We start from the raw sequence: 25,880 nt of genomic DNA on the forward strand, positions 1-25,880 counted from the left end.
ACTGTAAGAGTGTGTATGGATGTTTCCCAGAGATGGGTTGCAGCTGGAAGGGCAACCACTGTGTAGAATATATGCTGGATAAGTTGGCGGTTCATTCCGCTGTGGCGACCCCAGATTAATACAGGGACAAAGCCAATAAGCAAAGGAATGAATGAACAATAGTTTAGGTATTTGACAATTATTTTAAAATACTATTTACTTTTTTGGTAAAATTACAGACTAAAATATTATTATATATTATCATATTTCATATTTAAATTATATTTTGATATATTATCATTATTGTAATTATTATAAATTGCGATATACACTCATCGGCCACTTTATTAGATTTACCTGACTAGTACCATGTCGGATGCCTTTTAGCCCTCAGATCTGCCTTTATCCGTTGTGGCATAGATTCAACAAGGTACTGGAAATATTCCTCAGAGATTTTGGTCCATGTTGACATGATAGCATCACGCAGTTGCTGCAGATTTGTCAGCTGCACATGCATGATGCGAATCTCCAATTTGCTCCACCACATCCCAAAAGTGCACTATTAGATTGAGTCTGGTGACTATGGAGGACATTTGTGTACAGTGAACTCATAGTCATGTTTAACAAACCAGTCTGAGATGGTTTGCACTTATTTTGAATAACTGTTGCTTTTCTATTAGCTTGAACCAGTCTGGCCATTCTCCTCTGACCTCTTGCATCAACAAGGCATTTTCGGCCACAGAACTGCCACTTACTGGATATTTTCTCTTTTTTGGATCATTCTCTGTAAACCCTAGAGATGGTTGTGCGTGAAAATCCCAGTAGAATCCCAGTTTCTGAAATACTCAAATCAGCCTGTCTAACACCAACAATCATGCCAGGTCCAAAGAGTTGCTGCCATGTGATTGGCTGATTAGAACTTTTGGGTTAACGAGCAGTTGGACAGGTGTACCTAATAAAGTGGCCAGTGAGTGTACATCAGAGGTTGATCTAATCATATTTTGCCGCATACATGAAAAATAAAATAAAATAATGAAAAAATAATAAATAAATAATGCACTTGTTTTTAAATTTGATATTTTTACAATTAACAAAAAAATTAAGTCATTTAACATCAAAAATGAATATTTCAGTTTTGTTTTTTAAACTGATCAATTAATAAATGCGTTCCATCAAATGTACCCAATGGCATGCTTCCATAATTCATATCTATTTATACACAGTCACTACACGACGTCCTCACAAAGTCCACAGGATTCACACCCCAGAAGAAAACTTTCACAGCAAACTAAACAAACCAAACAGTGACTGCAAACAGACCCGACTCCCTAATTGAGTGTAAAACAGCCATCTGACACGACGGGCCATCGAGAATCAAAGGTTTCAAGGGCAAACACAGCCCTTTTTTTATTCGTCCGCATCTGTTTGTTTGGCTGTTTGAACACAAGACCCCTGGGTGGAATAGCATTTGTGAAATGTACACAATAAAGCTTCATAAACAAAGAGCGATCAATGTTTACAACTACATAACAAACAAGAGCTGGACGAGTTACCCCAGTGTTTTTGCACAGCCGACTAGAATGAATACGAAAAATAATCAGACTGTCGAGCGAAGTATTCATTATATTGAGCAGAGACGAAGAATGGCCTGAGCATTGATTGGGTCCTTTCTCTGGTGCATTATAGAGTGATCAAATTCAATTAGCCTGCTTGTGTGCTTTCCTGTGGTTACTGAGTCTAACAGCTGGTCAGTCTGCAGGTGAAAAGGGTCAAAAAATGAACTAATGTTTAAAACTTTTCTTTTCCAATTGTTGATTGATTACCACACGAATCAATCAAAAGTTATTATAAATTTGTTTAAATGGTATGAAAATGGTAAATAAAAATGCAAATGAGGCTGTTGTTTTATTAAACATTAAGTAGTTTGCATATAATTCTAGCGGAAATAGATTAAACATTGGAGGAAGTCAGGCTCAAAATTCTTCTGTATTTTTTTTATTTACTTATTTTAGACTTTTTTTTGGTATTTTAAGATTTTTCAAATGATGTTAATTTATGCAAATGAGCCACTGCTTCAATAAGCATGATAAAAAATGCACATGAGGTATTGTTTTAATAAATATGAAGTAACTTGCTGGTAATTCTAGCGTAAAAATCGAAACATTGAATGAAGTCAGGTTAAAATTTTTGTTTTTTTTATGTATTAATATTTTAATTGATATACATTTTTTACTTTTTTGTATTACAAGATTTTTTCTAATGATATGTTTAATTATGCAAATGAGGCATTGTTTTATTAAATATGAAGTAGTTTGAAGTAGTTTGTATACATTCTCGCATAACAATGTGAACATTGGATAAAGGTTCAAAATTGTTGTTTATTAATATTTTTTTTTTACTTTTTTGTATTGCATGTTTTATTCAAATTCTTTGTTTAATTATGCAAATAAGCCATTGCATTAATAAGCATGTTTAAAATTTAAATGAGCTATTGTTTTAATAAATATTTAGCAATGTGCAAGAAATTCTTGCACAAAAACATTGAATGAAGTCCGGTTAAGAATTTTTGTTTATTTTTTGAAATACATTTTTGACTTTTTGTATTACAAGGTTTTTCAAATTATATGTTTTATTAAGCAACTGAGCCATTGTTTTAATAAATATAAAGCGATCTGCATAAATTTCTTGCACAAAAATCGAAAAATTGGAGGGTTCCATTTTTGGTATGTTTATTTATACATTTTTGACTGTTTGTATTACACTTTTTTTTTTTAAATTATATGTTTAATTATGCAAATGAGCCATTGTTTTATTAAATATAAAGTAGTTTGCATTGAACACTGAATAAATTTTAGTTCAAAACTCTTGTTTGTTTAATTTTTTTATTAATCTAAGACTTTTTGTATTCCAAATTTTATGCAAATGATTTGTTTAATTGTGAAAATAAACCATTGCATTAATAAGCATATTTAAAATTCAAATGAGCCATTGTTTTAGTAAATATGAAGTGATTTGCTTAAATTTGCTTCCGAAATTTTGTTTATTTATTTAAACAGTATTAAAAAATTTTTTTTTCAAATTAAATGTTTGATTAGCTGTTTGCACACATTTATAGCACAAAAAAGATTGAACATTGGATGAAATCTGGTTTAAAATACCTGTTTATTTATTAATTTTAAGCTTTTTTTTTTTGTTAAAAAAATCTGAAAATTTAATTAAATCAGGTTTGTTTATTTATATTATTGTTATTATTTAATTATTATTATTATTATTATTATTTTCTATCACATTTGTTTTTTCAAATAGTATGGTAATTTATGCAGATGAGTCATTACTTTAATAAATAAGTTTAAAAATGAAAACGATGCATTACATTATTAAAAATGAAATCAATAATTTACATTTGTTAAGTAAAAAATAAATAAAAAAATCTGAACATTGGAATAAGGTTCAAAATTCTTATTTTATTTTATTTATTTATTTATTTATTTATTTATTTATTTATTTATTTATTTATTTATTACTGATTGTATTAGCATTTGCATCAACCTTGGTGTGCAGAATTGCCTTCTTTTAAAACATTTTAAAAATCTTACTGTTTCCAAATTTTTGACTGGTAGTGTGCAACATATTGGTAAACACTGACTTCCATATAGACAAAAAAAAACTAAAAAAAAAAAAAAAAAATAGAAGTTATTGGTTGCAGGTTTCCAGCATTCTTTAAAATATCTTCATTTGTGTTCAACAGAAGGTTTTCACTTTTAGGTGAACTATCCCTTTAAGCTAAAAAAGAGGCCCAAATCTCAAAACAGACGAGTGTGATTTTTCCTCCAGTGTCTCGCCTTTACAAACCAAATGCCAGCGCTGCTCATTTCCGGCTTCCAGCCCTCAGACCCCTGGTTAAAAGTTTTGAAAAATGAATTGCTTCCTTTGAAATTAACGCCACACGACTCTAGACATTTGCTGGTCAGAGTTATATTCATCGAGATTAATTACAGTGAGCCGAGCAGACTCCGCAGGTCATCCGTTTTTATCTAAGCCTGGATTTGACAGGAGCCTTTTTAAATGTAATGGCCACGACACACACACACACACACACACACACACACACACACACACACACACACACACACGCACACACGCACACACGCACACACACCACTTTCTGTTGTTTAAGGGTTTAACATTGCCATTAATGCCCAAGTCTAATCTGAGGACGTCCCAAATGCCCATGTAAGATGCTAGTGATCTCATTGTCCCAAAGTGAACTGTAGTGACTCTCGCTCACTTTTAAGAATGTCTAAATGCTTGTTTTCATGTTCAACAAATGTGGAACTGTGTGTGATTGAATTGCTCACCACTTTTCTAGCAAATATGATCTGGTAATATTCCTTAGAGATTGTGAATGCATGTGTGTGTGTGTATTAAGGGATCGTGATCTTTTTTTAAAAATAAATTTAATTAATTTTTAATTTAATTTAATTTAATTTAATTTAATTTAATTTAATTTAATTTAATTTAATTTAATTTAATTTAATTTAATTTAATTAATGCTCAGTCCATTTATTAATCTGGGGTCGCCACAGCAGAATGAACCGCCCACTTATCCAGCATGTCGTTTACGCAGCGGATGCCCTTCCAGCCGCAAACTATCTCTGGGAAATTATTTTATTTAATTTCTATTTAATTTACTTTATTTAATTTTAACTTAATTTTACTTAATTTTATTTATTTTAATTTAACTTTATTTAACTTTAATTTTAGCTTTTTTATTTTACTTTGTTTTATTTTATTTTAAGTTAACTTTATTCTATTTGAATTTAACTTAATTTTATTTTACTTCATTTCACTATTAAGTTTTCATTTCATTTCTTCATTTTATTTAAGTTTTATTTAACATAATTTTATTTAATTAAATCTAGTTTTAATTGGACTTAATTTTATTTATTATTTGTTTTTACTTTATTTTGTTTTATTTTAATTCAACATAATTGTATTTTTTATTTCATTTTACTTTATTTTATTTTAATTTAACTTAATTTTGTTTTATTTTATTTTAATTTAACTTAATTTTATTTTACATTATAATATTGTATTTTAATTAAATTTAACTTCATTTATATTTTTAAAACAATTTATTTTTTTATTTAATTTAAGTTTATTTAATTTCATTTAAATTTTACTTAATTATTTTTATTTATATATATGACATTTTGTTTTGAGGAAAAGGCAGAATAGAACATCCTGTATCAGGTAAAACTCAATGCATTGATGTTCATTTTTTTCATTCATCTTTTGAATTTTGTTGCAAGATTAAAAAGCAGTTATTTAAAAAAATATATAATTAAAAATAATTTTTAAAATCCATACTTGATATTCTCATAAGTAATTAATAAAAAGTAAGTTTTAATAATGAAAGTAATACTTTCAAAATATTAACAATTTCAAAATAATACTTATTTTAATAATTTTATGCTTGTTTAAGACCTAATATGAGTTTTTGTAACTTTATTCTAGAAAAAAATGTTTGTTTGTTTGGGTTTATCAATATAAAGAAGTAACAGGTTTAAGTTTTACTTTGTGTTGTAAATTTTGCTTATCAGGATCAGAATGAGCTTTATTTGGCAAGTGTGTTTTTATAAAAAAAATAAAATAAAATTGTGGTTTATAGAAAGTCAGAGTACATACATAAATACCGACACAAGGGAACAGAAACATATAAATGTGTGTCATTTATGTGCATTGAATGTACATTGCATGCAATTTATCTGCCTAGTGTTATGTATAATATGTACACTGTTGACAGTTTTGAGAAAAAACATATGTATGTTAACACTTTATTTTGATGGTCCATTAGAGTATTAGTAAACTGTCTGCTTAATATCTGTTGATACTGCTCTTCAACAGACATTTAACTGACTATAAGAACCTTTGCAAGTACATGTCAGCATAATCTAACCCTAACCCCAACCTAACAGTCTACTGATATTCCAACGAGAATTAGTTGGCATGTAAATGCAATGTAACTTAAAGTCAACAAATGGACCATCAAAATTAAGTGTGAGCATACAGTATGTATTGTGTGTAAAAACAGGCAGCAACTGATGTGCTAAATATTCAAGTTGGATATGGTCTTAGCAAAGTAAATAAGATTATATTCAATATTAAATCTTTCATTAGCACTATAAACAGGTTTACTGATCTTACTTTGCCCAAAAAGAAACAAAAATGTTATTTTAAGACGATCGGCTGCACTATAAAATACAGACAGATATACAATTAATATTTATAAGCACATCTACTGTAGTCATACTCACAATAAACTTCCACCCACACACTTATCTGATCCAATAGCATCTCTGCAAAGTGTCTAAGAAATGCTATTATAATGCATGAACAGGAACACTGGGCAAATTAGGCTACATTCAGCAGACAGTTTTTTTTAACATGCATTTTCTTTTGTGTCTTGAATACTCGAAATCCTTTCCGAGAGCAATTACAGCGATTTTCAATTCCAGCGCTCGGCATAACTACAGATCAAGCGATCCGAGCCACAAAAGAAGCATATTTAAGCCACACAGTGAATCTCTCAGTGGCAATAACCGCATCTAGTCACCATTTCTTTCCACAAATCCCGATTTTGAAAAATGAAGAGAGGGAGATTACAGTAATCCGGCTGGGATTATAAGCGCTTCAGGGCCGGTCCTGCTTCTGTCTCTCAAACTCACTTGTGTCCAGCTGACATGGATGCAGTCACTGTCATACAGACCAGATAAGACCCAATTTTCTCTTTGGAAAAAGCAGAAGATAATCCCATAACTAAGTATGTTAACAGAAAATAGATGGTGGGTGTCCTTTTCTGCTCATGCCATTTGCTATTTGAGCCTCTCAGTTATTGGAGATTTTCATAAAATTTGAGGTTTTTCAGAAGTGTTTTGTTTCTTTCTTTAGTATAGAGTAAAGAAACTTCCAAAACAAAGTTGTGCAGTTTTCTTTTGTGACAGTTTACATATTTGTGTCTGTATATTTCAACTGCAACATGTATATATATATATATATACATATATATATATATATATATATATATATATATATATATATATATATATATATATATATATACATGTTGCAGTTGAAATATACAGACACAAATATGTGTCTGTATAATTTATATATATATATATATATATATATATATATATATATATATATATATATATATATATATATATATATATATATATATATATATATATATATATATATATATATATATAAAGATGATTTTAAACAATTTTTTCTCTTGCAAAGAGCCATAAATTATCACTTTAGCATCACCAAACTTAATATATTTATTCATATCTTATAACTTTTTAAGTTTTAATGAAAACAAAAAAGAAGTAATGGTTTTTGAAGGTACTGTTAGGATTTCATTTGAGCTCGTTAGCTCAGCATTTTAAGCCAACAGTCACAAATTTACAAATTTAGGGGTGAAATTTGACTAAAGTTTTAAATTTGGCAATCAGATATGAGCTGTAGTTAAATCTAGCTTTTTTCAATTAAGACAACTAGCAAAAATGAAGAAATACATCCCAAAAACAACAGATTGCGACTGTGATTCAAGCTTTTGTGACCACTATGTTAGATTACTGTGTGCACTTTATGTTGGGCGTAACAAGTCAGCTATTGCTCATTTGCAAATGGTCAAATTGCTGCTGCACACTTTAAATGGTACCTGCAAATATGACCACATTTCCCCGTGTTAGCTTCGCTTCATTGGTTGCCAGTGAATTTTAGAATACAGATTATTTTATTTGTTTTTAAATGTCTAAATGGTCTTGCCCAACCTTGAGCATCTCTGAGCTGATCCACCCCTATAAGCCCACTCATTCTGTCAGGTTAGCTGATCAGCTTCCAAAAACAAAGTGTAAACTTAGCTGCAATCATGCCTTCGCTGTGATAGGTCCTAGACTTTGGAATGATTTGCTGCTGCCCATTAGACAGACCTCTTCAGTGTTCTCATTTAATTCAGCTCTTAAAACTTTTTTTTTCATTGTCATTTGACTTAAATGCCTTAATAACTGGTTATTTTAATTTATGTGCCTTTTTTAGGTAGTTTAGCGACATTTTATCTTGTATTTTATGTATTTTGTATAATAATATGCTTATTTTGTTGGTTTGATGCTTTGAAATATCAACACCAGTTTCATTGTTTAACATTCGCTTCATAGCGCAACTTTAAATATGAAAAACAAAAGGCTTTTTGACATTCAGCTCGTCCTTACGGCTCTGGTCGTTGTTATAACAAGTCAAGTGGAAAATGCATTTCTTAAGCTCATTATGATATATAAAACGGCTTTTACAGTGTCATTTTTCATGCTCAGACCGTGTAGAAAACGTAAGAAGTGGTGGAGAGACCTAAAGCTGACGGTCAGGGATGGAGGGACAGTGGCTTGGCTTTCCTGTTAAGCACATTAGAGGTGTGATACGAGGGATGACCTCTCTGAATCAAAACATGCTGGATGCTTCTGACATTTCCGAGGATTTACAGAACAAGATTTGTTAAAGTGACTGTAAAAGACATGGGGTCATTTTAGAAAACAGGTGGGCTTTGCAATTTCTAAAATGTTATTATTTATTCATTACAATAATATTGTACACAACAAAATTTATTCAAGATTTAAGACAATTGCTTTGCATTGTCATGCATAAAAAAAATCTTAGAGATGTTTAGAACTATAAAAAATATAAAAATAATAAAAATTAAATTATAAAATACAAAATAATAATAATAATAATAATATACTTTTTCATTTAATTTATATAGTAAAATGTAAAAAACAATATATATAAATATATATATATATATATATATATATATATATATATATATATATATATATATATATATATGTGTTGTTATCACAATGTTTGGTAGACTTATTTTCTATTCTGGAGTGAATATGTATGTTTTTCATTATTACGACGTGGCCCCTTTAAGAATCTTAGGTTTCAGAACAGAGTCATACCATGTGAGCACTGATGAGGAAGTGAGCAGGCATGTTGCACAGAGCAGCACAGTCAGACAATCCTGAGTTAATTCTGTGACGTTTGCATTCATCTTGTGTTTGTTTTAGCATCGTGGGTATGTATTGACTGTTTTAATCAATGTCTATTATTTCAGATGCTTTAGGTCATTTTTATATAGTTATTATTAGAAGTCTATTATTTTCTGTCTGCTTCACTATGGTTAAGGGACATAGTGAGTGTAATCTCTGTCTAGTTCATTGAAAGTTCATGCAATTCAGTATAGTTAAAAAGTGATTTAAGAATTGTGTGTGTGTTTAACATGATTATATTACATTTAAGAGAATGTGTGTTTAAGAGAAAACACATAAAGCCTTGAAGACATTCATTTATGTACTTCTTTGCGAATGTATACATCTTAACAACAACATGCTTAGTGTTGATTATGCCTTTTGTGCATTTCAGTTTTACCTTTCTTTGGAATATCAATAAACCTGTGGACAAGGAGTTATCGTCTTCAGAGTTTTGATGTCAAGGAAGAGTTTATCTGGCTGTAAAGTTATATTCAGCACATATAGCGAGGACAGCACAGTAAAACCACGGCCTTACAACTGCAAGTGGCAACAAAGGCAAATAATCGTCACACCCAGCTAGTAATCAATTAACAGATGTGCTGCTGGAGCCATGACAACAGAAACATCGTCATTAAAGACGCGCTCGTGCGCTTCATGTTCTTCAGCACGATCCAATACATCGTCAACTGGATCAGCAGCTGCTAAGGCAAGAGCAAGAGCAGAGGCAGCAAAAGCTCGACTTACTTTCGCTGAAGAAGAGGTTAATTTAAAGCTACAAAAGGCCAAAGTTGAGGCATCTATGGAAATGCTGCAGCAGAAAAAAGAGGTAGCTGCAGCTGTTGCAGAAGCAGAGGCTCTTGAAGCTGCCATTGATGAGCATTCTGAAAAACACAGTTGCAAGCTAAGTTTGAACTCTGTTCCCTTGGAAACCACACAGCGAACAGAACAATATGTTATCGACCAAACCAAAAATCTAGACAAGGATCTACAACTGTGTGATGTTCCTGCGAAAATAGAACCAAGTACAAGTTATAGTATTTCAGGTTCACAGCTAAAACCTGAAGTCAAGCCTTTCCTTTTACGACACAACAGTGTCTCTTTTCAACTACCTGATACCACCTTAAAACACTCTGCAACATCACCTGCAAACAAATATCCGACTCCTTCGCAGCAATTCGGATCACAAAATAACATCAATACGTCTAATCCTCTGAACTCTGAATACCCCATGTTTCAAAATTCAAATGATTGCAGTTCAAACATGAACGACTTTGTAAGATATCTGGCTCGTCGAGAGCTTGTTTCAACAGGCTTACTACAGTTTAACGACAAACCCCAGAATTACAGAGCCTGGAAACGATCTTTTCAAAATGCAACTTTTGATTTAAATCTGACTCCAAGTGAAGAAATGGATCTCCTGTTGAAGTGGTTAGGCAAAGAGTCAGCCGAGCAAGTGGAACAGATAAGAGCAATACATATTAATCACCCACAAGCTGGGCTGGCGATGGCATGGGACAGACTTGATCAAACATATGGCTCAGCAGAAATAATAGAACATGCTCTATTCAAACGAATCGATGCTTTTCCTAAAATAGCCAATCGAGATTATTCAAAATTGTCAAAATTGAGTGATCTGCTAATGGAGTTGCAGTCTGCTAAGGCTGAAGGAGACTTACCTGGTCTTGTTCTCTTAGACACTGCAAGAGGCATCTATCCAATAATACAGAAGTTACCATTTCGTCTGCAAGAAAAGTGGGCATCAGTTGGTGCAGCCTATAAGCGACACAATCAAGTTCCATATCCTCCATTTGCTTACTTTGTAGACTTTGTTAGCCAGGAGGCAGATATTGGAAATGATCCGAGCTTCAGCTTTGTCTCTTACATAGACACAGCTCCTAAAGTAGAGAAGGCAGCTTGGAAGAGCAGTAAACAACACGAAATCTTTGTACACAAGACAGCAGTATCTTACGGAGACTGTGCTGATACTGGCGGGCTTTATAAGCAATCTGATGACTGTGAGAAACTGTGTCTCATCCACAAAAGACCACACCCTCTTAACAAATGCCGTGTCTTTTTAGAGAAGTCTACTGATGCTCGGAAGGCATTTTTGAGGGAGCATAATGTATGCTTTAAATGCTGCTCTTCAACAACGCATATCGCAAAGAACTGTAAAACTAAAGTTCAATGCTCTGAATGCAAAAGTGAAGGACACAACACGGTACTCCACCCTGGACATGCATCCTGGAAAGAGTCAAACCCTGCCACAAAGCATGGCGGGGAGGGAGAGCAACCCTCATCTCAATCTCAAGTCGACAGCAAATGCACAGAAGTCTGTGGGGAAAATCAAACAGACCGATCGTGCTCAAAAGTATGCCTTGTAAAGGTATTTCCAGCTGGCCAAAAAGACAAAGCAGTAAAAGTATATGCAATCTTGGATGAACAGAGTAACAGGTCTCTGGTTCGTTCACAGTTTTTTGAAGTTTTCAGTGACCAAAGTCCTTGTGCTCCTTACATATTGAGAACATGCGCAGGAGTGAAGGAGTCAGCAGGAAGACGGGCCAGTGGCTATGAAGTAGAGTCTCTAGATGGAACTGTTTGCATTTCACTGCCAAGCTTGATAGAATGCAATGATATTCCTAATAATAGAGATGAGATCCCAACCCCTGATGTTGCTCGCAGTCACACACACCTAAAGTCTATGGCGCACTTCATTCCAGAACTAGACCCAAAAGCCCCAATCATGCTTCTCTTAGGTCGAGATGTTATACGGGTCCACAAAGTCCGTAAACAAGTGAATGGCCCACACAATTTGCCTTATGCACAGAAGTTGGATCTGGGATGGGTTATAGTAGGTAATGTATGTTTAGGGAATGTCCACAAACCTCTGACAATCAGCACATTCCACACAAACACTGTAGAACCAGAACGTCCAACTCTCTTTAAACCATGTCCAAATGTTTTCCATGTTAAGGAAACATGCAAAGACTTTCAAATTGCTAACCACTGCCCAACATACCCGGAAGCTAAATTCACCTGTGATGTTGACTGTCTAGGAGACAATGTGTTTCAGAGAACCAAAGAGGACAATCAAGTGGCTCCTTCAATTCAGGATGCAACTTTCATGAAAATCATGGATGAAGGTTTACGGAAGGATTCAAATAACAGTTGGGTAGCTCCACTACCTTTTAAGAGTCCTCGTCCTCGTCTTCCCAACAACAGAATACAAGCCCTAAAACGACTTATATCACTCAAGCACAACTTGGAAAGGAAGCCGATGATGAAAGAACACTTTCTCAAGTTCATGGACAAGATATTCAAAAATGGACATGCCGAGTTAGCGCCTCCTCTTGATGAGAAAGAAGAACAATGGTACCTGCCAACATTTGGAGTGTACCATCCAAAGAAAGTGAATCAGATCAGAGTAGTTTTTGATTCGAGTGCACAACACAATGCAATATCTCTGAATGATGTGCTGTTGACCGGGCCTGATTTAAACAACACCCTGGTAGGGGTAATGATGCGCTTCAGAAAAGAAGCAATTGCCTTTACTGCAGACATAGAACAGATGTTCTATTGTTTTTTGGTAAGAGAGGAAGATAGAGATTTTCTTCGTTTTCTTTGGTTTCAAGACAATGACACTTCCAAAGACATTGTAGATTACCGCATGAGAGTGCATGTCTTTGGAAACAAACCCTCACCTGCAGTGGCTATACATTGTCTTCATAAGTCTGTTCAGATTGACAATTTCCATGTCGACTCTGAGGTCAAGCAATTTGTGATGCGTGACTTCTACGTGGATGATGGTCTCAAGTCTTTGCCTACAGTAGAAGCTACGATCAGTTTGTTAAAAAAGACACAAGAGGTTTTGTCTAAATCCAATCTGAGACTACATAAGATAGCAGCAAACAGCAAAAAAGTCATGGAAGCCTTTCCATCGACAGACCATGCATGTGATCTGAAAGATCTAGACTTTGAGGAAGACACGCTGCCAATGCAGCGTAGTCTTGGTCTAAATTGGGACCTCCATTCTGATTGCTTCCGATTTAGTGTCAGTGATGAGGTAAAACCCTACACCCGTCGAGGTGTCTTATCCACTATTAACAGACTCTATGATCCCCTTGGGTTTGTAGCGCCGGTCACAATTCAAGGCAAAGCTATTCTGAGAGAACTTACTGCTGTGAGCGGTGACTGGGATGCTCCATTGCCACAAAAGATGGAGGACGCTTGGACCTTGTGGAGAGTTTCCTTGTCAGAGCTGGCTAATTTTTCTATTCCCAGGGTTTATACTGAGATTTCGACATCGACAGCTATGAGAAGAGAACTATGTGTTTTTGCGGATGCATCAATAAAAGCCATTGCTGCAGTGTCATATCTAAAGGTCACAGATGATGAAGGAAAGAATCACATTGGGTTTGTAATGGGGAAAGCCAAACTTGCCCCCCGCCCTGAGCACACAGTGCCAAGACTTGAACTTTGTGCGGCAGTGCTTGCTGTTGAGTTGGCAGACTTAATTTCAGTAAACCTGGACTTGCAATTTGACGCTGTAACCTACTACACGGACAGTAAGGTAGTTCTTGGGTACATTTGTAATGAGACCAGGCGCTTTTATGTTTATGTGAGTAACCGCATTCAGCGTATCCGAAGGTCTTCTAGTCCAGATCAGTGGCGATATGTTCCTACTGAACAAAACCCAGCAGACCACGCAACACGTTTTGTTTCTGCAGCCCACTTACAAAAAACCAACTGGTTAAGTGGACCCAACTTTCTGCTCACGCAAGGACCAGATATTCAGAACACTTTCAATCTGGTTAATCCAAGTTCAGATCCTGATGTGCGTCCTCTAGTGTCCACACTAACCACCACAGCATTAACCAAGCAGCTTGGTTCTGAACGGTTTGCCAAATTCTCCTCTTGGAATTCACTAACTGGTGCCATTACTCGCCTTATCCACATAGCTCATCATTTTAAAACAACAGAGAAGGAAAACAGTTCTTGCAAAGGCTGGCACTACTGCAAAGAATTCACAATGGAAGAATCTGATAGAGCTATAAACATCATCCTCCGAGCAGTACAAGAAGAGGCTTACAGTCATGAGATTGAATGCATTAAACGGCAAGAGAGGATACCAAAGAGCAGTCCACTCCATACTTTGGATCCATTCATTGATCAGCAAGGTCTTCTGAGGGTCGGAGGACGTCTCCACCTTTCAAGTCTTAATCAGAGAGAGAAGACTCCTTTGTTAATTCCTGGCAAGAGTCACATTGCCACTTTGATCATTAGACATCACCATGAGCGTGTTCAGCATCAAGGTCGTCACTTTACGGAAGGAGCGGTCCGTGCTGCTGGTTTTTGGATAATTGGTGGAAAACGAAGGGTGAGCAGCATCATACACCAATGCGTAACTTGCAGACGGCTCAGAGCTCCACTCAGCATCCAAAAAATGGCTAACCTTCCAGCAGAACGGCTCTCAGAAGACCCTCCTTTTACCAACGTTGGACTGGATGTGTTTGGCCCTTGGAATGTCTCCTCCCGTCGGACAAGAGGTGGTCTCCTATACAGCAAGAGGTGGGCCGTAATTTTTACATGCATGAGCATAAGAGCTGTTCATATAGAAGTTATTGAATCTCTCGACACATCCAGTTTCATCAATGCTCTTAGACGTTTTCTTGCTGTGCGTGGACCTGTCAAACATATTCGCTCCGATCGTGGGACAAACTTTGTAGGTGCATGTAAAGAGCTACAGATACCTTCAAACATTGACAGCAAAGTTGTAAAGACGTATCTGTCAGATCAAGGTTGTACATGGACCTTTAATCCTCCGCATGCTTCCCATTGTGGTGGATCATGGGAAAGAATGATTGGTCTGGCAAGGAGAATTCTTGATTCCATGTTTCTCCAGTTGAAAGACAAACTTACCCATGAGGTGCTGGTGACCTTCATGGCAGAGGTAACAGCTATTATCAATGCCAGGCCTCTTGTTCCTGTGACAACAGACCCCCATGAGTCATTCATACTCACACCAGCAGCTCTCTTAACACAAAAGGTGAACCCTGTTGCTGCACCTACAGGCAAGTTTGGAGTTACCGACTTGTACAAGTGCCAGTGGCGGCAAGTTCAACACCTTTCCAACACATTCTGGGACAGATGGCGTAAGCAATTCCTTCCAACCCTACAACCACGCAAGAAATGGCAGTCCGTTCATCCAAATGTCAATACAGGAAGTGTTGTCCTCCTTAAGAACAGCCAAGTACCACGGAATGAATGGCCTCTTGGACTGGTAACACAATCATTCCCTAGCAAAGATGGTAAAGTGCGTCAGGTTGAGGTTAAGGTCATTAAACCAGGAGGTTCCACTCTTTTTCTTAGGCCTGTTACAGAGGTAGTGCTTCTTCTTTCCTCAGAGTCTAAAGTAGATGAATAACTTCGAATTATCTAGTGATGTTTATTAACATCAGACGGGGAGTGTGTTGTTATCACAATGTTTGGTAGACTTATTTTCTATTCTGGAGTGAATATGTATGTTTTTCATTATTACGACGTGGCCCCTTTAAGAATCTTAGGTTTCAGAACAGAGTCATACCATGTGAGCACTGATGAGGAAGTGAGCAGGCATGTTGCACAGAGCAGCACAGTCAGACAATCCTGAGTTAATTCTGTGACGTTTGCATTCATCTTGTGTTTGTTTTAGCATCGTGGGTATGTATTGACTGTTTTAATCAATGTCTATTATTTCAGATGCTTTAGGTCATTTTTATATAGTTATTATTAGAAGTCTATTATTTTCTGTCTGCTTCACTATGGTTAAGGGACATAGTGAGTGTAATCTCTGTCTAGTTCATTGAAAGTTCATGCAATTCAGTATAGTTAAAAAGTGATTTAAGAATTGTGTGTGTGTTTAACATGATTATATTACATTTAAGAGAATGTGTGTTTAAGAGAAAACACATAAAGCCTTGAAGACATTCATTTATGTACTTCTTTGCGAATGTATACATCTTAACAACAACATGCTTAGTGTTGATTATGCCTTTTGTGCATTTCAGTTTTACCTTTCTTTGGAATATCAATAAACCTGTGGACAAGGAGTTATCGTCTTCAGAGTTTTGATGTCAAGGAAGAGTTTATCTGGCTGTAAAGTTATATTCAGCACATATAGCGAGGACAGCACAATATATATATATATATATATATATATATATATATATATATATATATATATATATATATATTAAAAGCCTGTCAATAAATGGAGATTATTTTATATTTTAGAGGATAGTCAAAATAAAATAAAAAGATTTGCTGTTGAATAAAAGTCATTTATGAAAGAGAAAAAAAATTAATATTAAAGTAAGAGCATAAAAGCACAAAATAACAGATCTACATTTTCCTTATAATATACATTTATACAAATATTTTTGCTTAGAAATTGTAAAATTAACAATTGCCCACAAAATTATGCCTGTCTATACGCAAAAACAATTGTCACAAATCTTAATACATTTCAAATCATTCAAAATATACAAAAAATGACACTAAATTACACACACATATATATATATATATATATATATATATATATATATATATATATATATATATATATATATATATATATTTTGCTATTTTTTTGCATAAATATACATCTAAATGAAAAAGGAACATTATTTTAACCATATTTTAAAATGTTCATAGTACTTATTTGATACATTGAAACAGACGTCTTACTTGCTATTATTGTTATTTATATGTATATACAATTGCTTTTGTAAATTTAATATGACAATAAGACCAAAATGGGACATCTTGTCTTTGACCCATATTCCAGAATGACCATTAAAAAGAATAAAGGAGAAACTGAGGCAAGAAGCACAACAGATGGTGATTAAGAATCTGCTTCCTTCATACCAAAGACTGGAAAATGTCTAAGGTAGAAACATTTTTTGTTCAAAAACCTACACCTCTTGTTCTTGTATCATTCCCCTTTCAAGTAGCGAGCCCCACGGTTCGGCCGAGATGTGCCCTGCAATTCCACCGACAGCTTAACAGCCTCACTTCCCACGTTGCACTGCATGTTTTACTCATGCAGAAATCTCCCACATAATTCGATTTCGTTTGGGTGAAGTGTGTGGGACTAATTAGAATTTCAAAAAACGTGTTACATGGAAAAGAACCCCAGATGAGACGGTTAGCATCAAACAGCGTGACAGTTAATCCTTATCTGAACCCTGTAGTTCAGAGGGGGAAAAAAGTGTGTGTATTTTTTTATTCAAATATGATACTTGAGATAATGCAGGGTTGTATCAGAAAAATAACTATCCACAAATACGCTGCACACTAATTAAGTGAAAAGTTCAGCCAAAAAGATTCAAATTTGCAGTAAATATGTTTACTCTTGAGTAGAACATTAAAGAGGATTTGTAGTGCAAACTAGGGTCATTGGAGATTCAAAAAAAAAAAAAAAAAACGAAGACTGCCTGCACTTTGAACGCTCTTATAGTTAATAGTTATAGAGTTTATAATTTACCCTACTATATTTAAAGGTGATTTAACATTTTATTACAATACATATTTTTCACCATTATCAATCACAGCTGGGATGTTTATCAAAACATTTATTTATTTATTCGCACCTAAATTTGTCTAGACTAACTACATATCATATGCATATAAAAATAATTGAATATATAATCAAATATAAACTCAGTGTTGTGACAGCTATTTCTTAAAAGTGAGACCTGACATAAATCACAGATTTATTCATATTTGTATTCTGAAGATTTTTACTGAAATATATGTTCTATCTGTAGATAACACACACACACACACACACACACACACACACACACACACACACACATACATACATACATACATATATATAAGTGTTTAACTTAAAAATAACTTTTTAATATACATACATACATATTTTTTTCTTGGCGGGCTAGTAATATACTGTATGCAATTATCGCATATTTAATGAAACAATGTCTCATTTAGATACTTAAACGTACAATTTTATAAAACATACAATAAAAAATGTTTGCAATTCTTAAAGTATTCAATCATCTGATGAAGTTGGGATAACTTTTTTAATATATATACAAACATTTGTAGGGTTTTTTTCTTCTTTATTTATAGGAGAGTGAAGATTTACAGACAGGAAAGCATGGGTAGCAGAGAAAGGGGAAGGATCGGCAAAGGACCCCAAGCCTGGAATCGAACTCGGGTCGCCGAGAGCACCCAGCTGCCAAATGACGACGCACCAACCTCCAGGCCACTGCCGCCTACTAGTTATGAACTTTATAAATATATAGATAGATAGATGGATGGATGGATGGATGGATGAATGGGTGATCTAAATTTCTGAATGTACATTAAATACATTTAATATATATGTATATATGCAATACGCAACTGATAACTGATCATTTGAAAAGCCACTGAGAGTCTCCAAAGCACAGTATGTTTGCAGCATTGAAAATCATGTCTTTGTTTATAAATATGAGCGTCCGCAGTGATCCAGATCTTTGACGTCTGCATTCGAATGTTTGTTTTTGAAGTTCTCTGTGTTTTTCTGTGCTCTGTCCTTGGGGAGATCTGAACTACCAGCGGATGAGAATCAGGAGGAATCTACAGTCTATCTGTGTGAGTGTGTGTGTGTAAGGCTCTGGGCTTTCAGGAACGACCTCGCACGATTAACAAATCAATTACACGCCGCTGCATTTTCTAACAGAGAGACTCGTGCTGCAGCCCTGTAACCTCAGCATGGAGGCGCTGCGATTCCAGACTCCCTGCTCTCTGACCGACCCCTCGCAGCACTGCTCCAGCCGAGAAACCCCACGGGTGACCTTATCCCATAAGAGAGAGCAGATTGCACATGTGTTTGTTTGTCTTCACGTTCAATGATGCAGAAGTGCGCTTGACATTTCCGAAAACCAGTAGCACGACTCTTAAAGCCTCCAGCGCAAACTTTAACACCCTTTCGCTCAAGACAGAAGTTTGAGTCATACAACCAGAACTGCTCTTAAAGGGATCAGTCAGACAAACATTTACATTTGCTGTTAATTTATTCACCCTCTGGCTATCCAATATGTGCATTTTTTTAAAGTAAAAGATTAAAGAATATTTTGTAACTTGATGCGAGATAATGTCTACAGGCCCTTTTAGGGTACAAAAAACATGCAGTAAACTTATCGTGTCTATATAACAGTGTTTTTAGTATAATCTAGATATTATTATAGTTTTTGTTTATATGTTGAATTAGTTAAACCTTTGATTTTGTTGTGTTTTTTCTCTATCTTAGAATAACATTTCACATGTGACATTTATTCAATCAGTAATTCATTCATTTTCCTTTAGCTTAGTCTATATTCAAAGGTCACCACAGTGGAACAAACCGACAACTATTCAAGCATATGTTTTACGCAGCGAATACCCTTCTTGCTGCAACCCAGTACTGGGAAACACTCATACACACTCACTTATGCACACACTTTGGCCAAATCAGTTCATTCAATTCACCTATAGTGCATGTTTTTGGACTATGCTGGAAACCGGACTTCCAAGAGAAAACCCTTGTAAACATTGTGAGAACATCCAAACTCCACACAGAAATGCCAACTGGCCCAGACAGTACTCAAACCAGCGACCTTCTTTCTGTGACGCGACATTGCTAACCACTGAGCCACCACGCCATCCATTTGACATTCATGCATTTGATAATCCAGATCATTGTTTCTAGTTCTACAGTCTCTTCTACCGTTTGACACGCCATAGAAGCCTGCTGGAGAAAACATTGTCCTATCTGACAATTTACAGAAAAATAACCAGAAATATGTCAACCCTAGTGTAAATAATCCAGAAATATAAATTTAGAAGAAACGAAAGATAAGCAAAATGTAGCACAAGCTTTAGAACAAAGTTAGAACGGGGAAAATCAATACACTCAGATCTGCTTCTTAGCATAGCAACATCAACCCGCTTCATCCCAAACATGTCTTCTTATTAAAGACAATGAGGCATGACACGCAAACCAGACTGAGAGACAAAACTGTAACTCAAGCCCTGCAAACACTTAACCTGCACATCAAACCTGCCATTCTCCGCATCGCTGGAGCCTCCATTATTAGTTTTTCCATTTTACCTCACAGAGGCCTTTTGAACACTTCAAGAAAACCACAAAACACATCCAGCTAGACGTCAGCTTTCAATTTTGCCCATATCAGCTTCTGTAGGTTGTAAAATATTTAAAAACAAATATACAAATCAATTAAAGTATTTTACATCTGAATACCATTTAAATTATAACTTTATTATCTGTTTGAGTTTCTTTCTGCTTTCAGAATGGCATTAAAACAAAACTAAAGAAGGATATTTATATATATATATATATATATATATATATATATATATATATATATATATATATATATATATATATATATATATATTATATATTATATATTTATATATAGCATAATGTCTATATGTCTAACAATGCCTAATGTCTACATCCAATGTCTAAAGCTGCGTTCAGACCAGACGCAGATTTAACATCAAGCGCAAGTAACTTACATGTTAAGTCAAAGCAAGGACGTGAATAGACATCCTGCGGGGCGTTATGCGTGAAAGAGGCAGCGTGAATGACATGATTCGCGAGAATGAAGCAGTGCAAATTGAGCATTTTGCATGACTGATGTGCGAATCGCTTAAGTTAGAAAATCTGAACTTGAGAGGACATGCGCACCATGTTAACCAATTAGGAGCTTTCTCTTGAAGGGGCGTGATTAAGATGTAGCGCCTGTTGTTGTTGTTCCATTTTAATAAAATCCATGTTAGCCATTTAGCAAAAAAAATATGCAAATCTGCATCTATTGTGAAGTAAATTTGATGCAGGAATGAAGCGAGTGAAACACACACGAACACAGTGAGAACATCCAAACTCCACACAGAAACGCCAACTGAACCGAGACACAAACCAGCGACCTTCTTGCTGTGAGGCCACAGCACTATCTACTGCGCCACTGCTTCGCCCTAATATAAAAAGTTTTGGTATATAATTTAACATAATATAATATAATATAATATAATATAATATAATATAATATAATATAATATAATATAATATAATATAATATAATATAATATAATATAATATAACATAATATAATAACATAAAATAAAATAAAATAAAATAAAATAATATAATATAATAACATAAAATAAAATATTATAAAATAAATTAATATAATATAATATAATATAATATAATATAATATAATATAATATATTATAATATATAATATAATATAATATAATATAATATAATATAATATAATATAATATAATATAATATAATATAATATAGGCCACGCAGTGGCGGAGTGGGTAGCACGTTCGCCTCACAGCAAGAAGGTCGCTGGGTTGCTGATTCGAGCCTTGCCTCAGTTGGCGTTTCTGTGTGGAGTTTGCATGTTCTCCCTGCGTTCGCGTGGGATTCCTCCGGGTGCTCCGGTTTCCCCCACAGTCCAAAGACATGCGGGACAGGTGAATTGGGTAGGCTAAATTGTCCATAGTGAATGTGAGTGTGGATGTTTCTCAGAGATGGGTTGCGGCTGGAAGGGCATCCGCTGCGTAAAAACTTGCTGGATAAGTTGGCGGTTCATTCCGCTGTGGCGACCCCGGATTAATAAAGGGACTAAGCCGACAAGAAAACGAATGAATTAATAATATTATATAAAAACTTGAGCTGAAATAAAGAGATGTTTTTTAGCTATTTCATAATCCAACTCATCCTCAAATTAATTTCATAAATGCAGGAATCAAACTCATAAGCTGGCATTTCCTTCACTCTTTAATAGCTTGCTGAAGACTGAAAGACAATCTGAAACCCAAGCCTCGCTAAAGGCTCAACTTGTGCATCAAACTTGTCGTTCTCCATGTTGCTGGAGCCTCAATTATTACTTTTTCCATTTTACCTCACAGAGGCCTTTCGAAAAAAACTTCAAGCCAAACCACAAAACACATCCAACTAGACGTCGGCCCTCGATATCGGCCCTATCTGCTCGCTGTTAAAAGGCTGGAGCTGGGAAGTTAAATGGAGCTGCGGTCGGGATCCTCCGGCCTCGACGCGCGAGATCAAATTAGTGCTGGATAAGTATCTGAGAGGCTGCTTGTGGAAGATATATCCGGAGTTGAGCTGAGGTAAAGACACGCGCTCGTCTTTCAAACGTAAAGCAGATAACAGCAGCGCCAAGCTCAAGCTAGTTAAGCATGTTAACCCCTCCGACAATAGCCTTACTGCTCTCACCAATAGGGTTAACGTTGCTAAAGAAGGTGTTAAAACGGGTGTGCAGCGGGTCAAAGATCTCTTAATCTGTCCTCAGAAAAGACATCCACTGAAAAACAGGCGAGCACAGACATGGTTTGGACCACCTGTTAGTGATTTAGGAGCTCAGGCTATGCATCAGCTTTGCTTAAGCTGCCCACAGGTGTCATGAGAGCCATGCTGCGTTTGGCAAGGCAACATTAGTGTGGCTCTATGTGTATGTGCATGCACCTTGTATTCTGTATGTTGTGAGGAACCAAATACAAGTCCCCACAAGTATAGCAATACCAGTAAATTTAGACCCAAAAATGTCCCCATGAGGAAAACGGCTCATAAATCACACATAATAAAGTATCTAGGAAATATAAAAATGCAGATTGTTCCCTGTGATGGCTGGGTTACGGGTAGGCTTAAATGTCCTCACAAGTATAGCAATACCAGTAAATTTGGACCTCATTGGGACATTTTTTTGGTTTCCAAGAGAAAAACAGCTTATAAATCACACATAATGAATGAATATAAAAAATGCAGATTGTTTCCTGTGGTGGTCTGATTTAGGCATAAGGTTAGGATAGGTTTAAATGTCCCCACAAGTATAGCATTTCCAGTAAATTTGGACATCATGGGGACATGTTTTGTTTTTTGCTTTATAATCCAGATTTAAAATCAAAGAAGCTGCAACACGATGTCAATGTAAAGCATAGTAAATTGTAAAGTGAAATTTAGTAAACCCAATTAATCATTCAGTTCAGTGTACCATAAATATACATTAGCATTGTTATATAATACATAAAGTCCAAAACACACCCATATATATATAGACACACAAGTTCTAAACGTGTATTAAGAAATCTTACACACTTTTTCGGGAAGTTCTATGTGGCTGAATGAATGAACTCGAGAAATGATGGATTATTTATGTGCTTCCCTCTCAGAGGTCTGAATGCTGAAAATACTAATGCATCAATGAGCAGTGATGAGTATATGAGCTGGCCTCTCATCTCTCATATGAGCATGCTTTTATCAACACAGCAACTGCTAATGGAAGCCTCTTTTTTTTTTACTCAAAGAGTATTGAAAGTTTTTTTATTTTTATTTAAATTTTTTTTAAATCATCTTAAAATACTTTTCAGGTGACAAAAGTGATAAGTGCTTCATTCTGCAATGATCTATGAATTGGTGTACATATACATCTTTATAAAAACAAATCCAGTTCCTAAGTGTGTGAGAAAATATCAATATATATATACTTATATATACACACACACACACACACACACACATATATATATATATATATACACACACACAACCTTGTTTACAATGATTTAGAAGAATTGTTTCTTTTAATTAGTAATGGTACACCATCTGGAAAAAAATAATAATAAAATTGTATTTTTTTAATAGCACATTTCAAAACAAAACAAAACAAAAATAAAATATTTTTAAAGCTGGTCTAGGTCTAACTGGTCTAGATCAAAATTAAATACTAATTAACAATTAAATAATAAAAAGAAAAAGAAAATTACTAAGGGTTTACAAATGATTAAGCTGGTCTAGCAAAATTGCATAGGTGTTATGGAAAAAAACTGAATGAACGAATGAATGATATAATTAATTAATTAATAATTGAATGAATGAATGAATGAATGGATGGATGAATGAATAAATAAATAAATAAATAAATAAATAAATAAATAAATAAATAAATAAATAAATAAATAAATAAATAAATGAATAAATAAAGTAAGGTATATTTTTGGGCCTTGAAGCACAGAAGTTGGGAAGTTTTAAACGAGATGCTATTGTTGTCGCTGGACCATTTGTGTTAGTATCACCAAATCACATCTGTGACATGTTCAGCCTCGGGGAGTGAAATATTGCTTTTCTCCTCCTCTCCTCCCTGAAACGCCTAACACAGCAGTTCACACGCTCTCTCAAAATAGAGGCTTGTTTCACGCCAAACCGCTTTCTCGCCGTCACGCAGGAACAATCTCTACAGACCGCCAGGCCATCGTGTGAAATCCGTTTAAAAATGTATTAAATATCTAGGTAGTTTGAAAACAAAGTAATGGAGGTGAAGATTCAATTGAGAGAATGCTATTTGTCCAACACAATGCTTAAAGGAGTGAAGGAGATGAACAGTGAGGTGTTAATCTCTGATTGGCCCGCAAAGGCTCCCGACCTCAACCCTGTAATCCAAGTGAACAGCAAAAGATTAATTAGCAGCAGTTTAGAAAGAGATGGGAACGAGAGACTGTGCGTAGCTGTTGACCTCGAAAACATTCGTGTTCCCACGATTTTTTTTTTTTTAAACACACTATGTGAAAAACTTGTAAATGACGTACTGCCACTATATATAGAACCAGTGTTTTTTCCATAAAAAATGTGAGTGTTGTTTGCCTGTGAAAATGTTGCGTTTTAAATTGCTAGTGGTGATAGGGTTTGTAAAGGTGTCAAATTATGTCCTGGTGTTGTTACGGTGTTATATTGAGTTCAGAGGATTGTTAGAATACTCCAGTCAGTTGCTTCTGTGTTCTGCTATGGTGTTTAATTGTGTCCATCAGGTTGTTAGGGTCTTATATCGTCTTCATCATGTTGTTAGGGTCTTATATTCTATCCATTGCGTTGCTAAGTTGTTCTAGTAGCTTGGAAGGATGTTCTGTTCAGTATCTTCTTTTGTGTTATGGAGCTTGTCAGGGTGTTCGCTTGTGTCCATTTGGTTTATAAGGCATTCTGGGGGCTCGTTAAGGTGTTCGGTTCAGTTCTGGGTGTTGTTAGGGTGTCCTGTTGTGTCCTGGAGCTTGTTAGGGTGTTCCCTTGTGTCCATTGGGTGGCTGATGTGTTTCGGGGTTTGTAAGGGTGTTCTGTTCTGTCCAGGATGTTGCTAGGGTGTTCTGTTGTGTTCTGGAGCTTGTCAGGGAGTTCCATTGTGTCCAATTAGTTGATGAGGTGTTCTTGGGGCTTGTAAGAGTGTTCTGTTCAGGATGTTGTAGGGTGTCCTGTTGTGTTCTGGAGCTTGTCAGGTTGTTCCTTTGTGTCAATTGGGTTGATAAGGCATTCTGGGGGCTTATAAGGGTGTTTTGTTCTGTTCGGGATGTTGCTAGGGTGTTCTGTTGTGTTCTGGAGCTTGTCAGGGTGTTCTATTGTGTCCATAAAGTTGCTAGGGCATTCTGGGGGCTAATAAAGCTGTTCTGTTCTGTTTACAGGGTGTTGCTACAGTGTCCTGTTGTGTTCTGGAGCTTGTCAGGGTGTTCTATTGTGTTCATTAAGTTACTACGGCTTTCTGGGGTTTTCAAAGCTGTTCTGTTCAGAGTGTTCTTAGAGTGTCCTGTTGTGTTCTGAAGCTTGTCAAGGTGTTTTCTTGTGTCCATTGGGTTGCTAAGATGTTCTAAGAACTTGAAAGTGTGTTCTGTTCTGGATGTTGCTAGAGTTTCTTGTTGTGTTCTGGAGCTTGTCAGGGTGTTCTATTG

The 25,880-nt window shown here is 35.2% G+C and overlaps 2 protein-coding genes across 5 annotated transcripts in view; one reads left to right on the forward strand and one right to left on the reverse strand.

Annotated features, from left to right (window-relative positions):
- pcdh17 (protocadherin 17) overlaps window positions 1–25,880 on the reverse strand; it is a 148,094-nt gene that overhangs the window by 88,674 nt on the left and 33,540 nt on the right. The gene's annotated exons all lie outside the window — the stretch shown is intronic.
- LOC108191636 (uncharacterized) lies at window positions 9,024–16,163 on the forward strand. Its single transcript, XM_021474659.3, has 2 exons — window positions 9,024–9,124; window positions 9,472–16,163. Exon 2 carries the CDS (start codon window positions 9,691–9,693, stop codon window positions 15,499–15,501), a length of 5,811 nt encoding a protein of 1,936 aa, XP_021330334.2. The 5' UTR covers window positions 9,024–9,124; window positions 9,472–9,690; the 3' UTR covers window positions 15,502–16,163.

The sequence above is a fragment of the Danio rerio genome, chromosome 11, assembly GCF_049306965.1.
Source record: "Danio rerio strain Tuebingen ecotype United States chromosome 11, GRCz12tu, whole genome shotgun sequence".
Classification (NCBI taxonomy): Eukaryota; Metazoa; Chordata; class Actinopteri; order Cypriniformes; family Danionidae; genus Danio; species Danio rerio.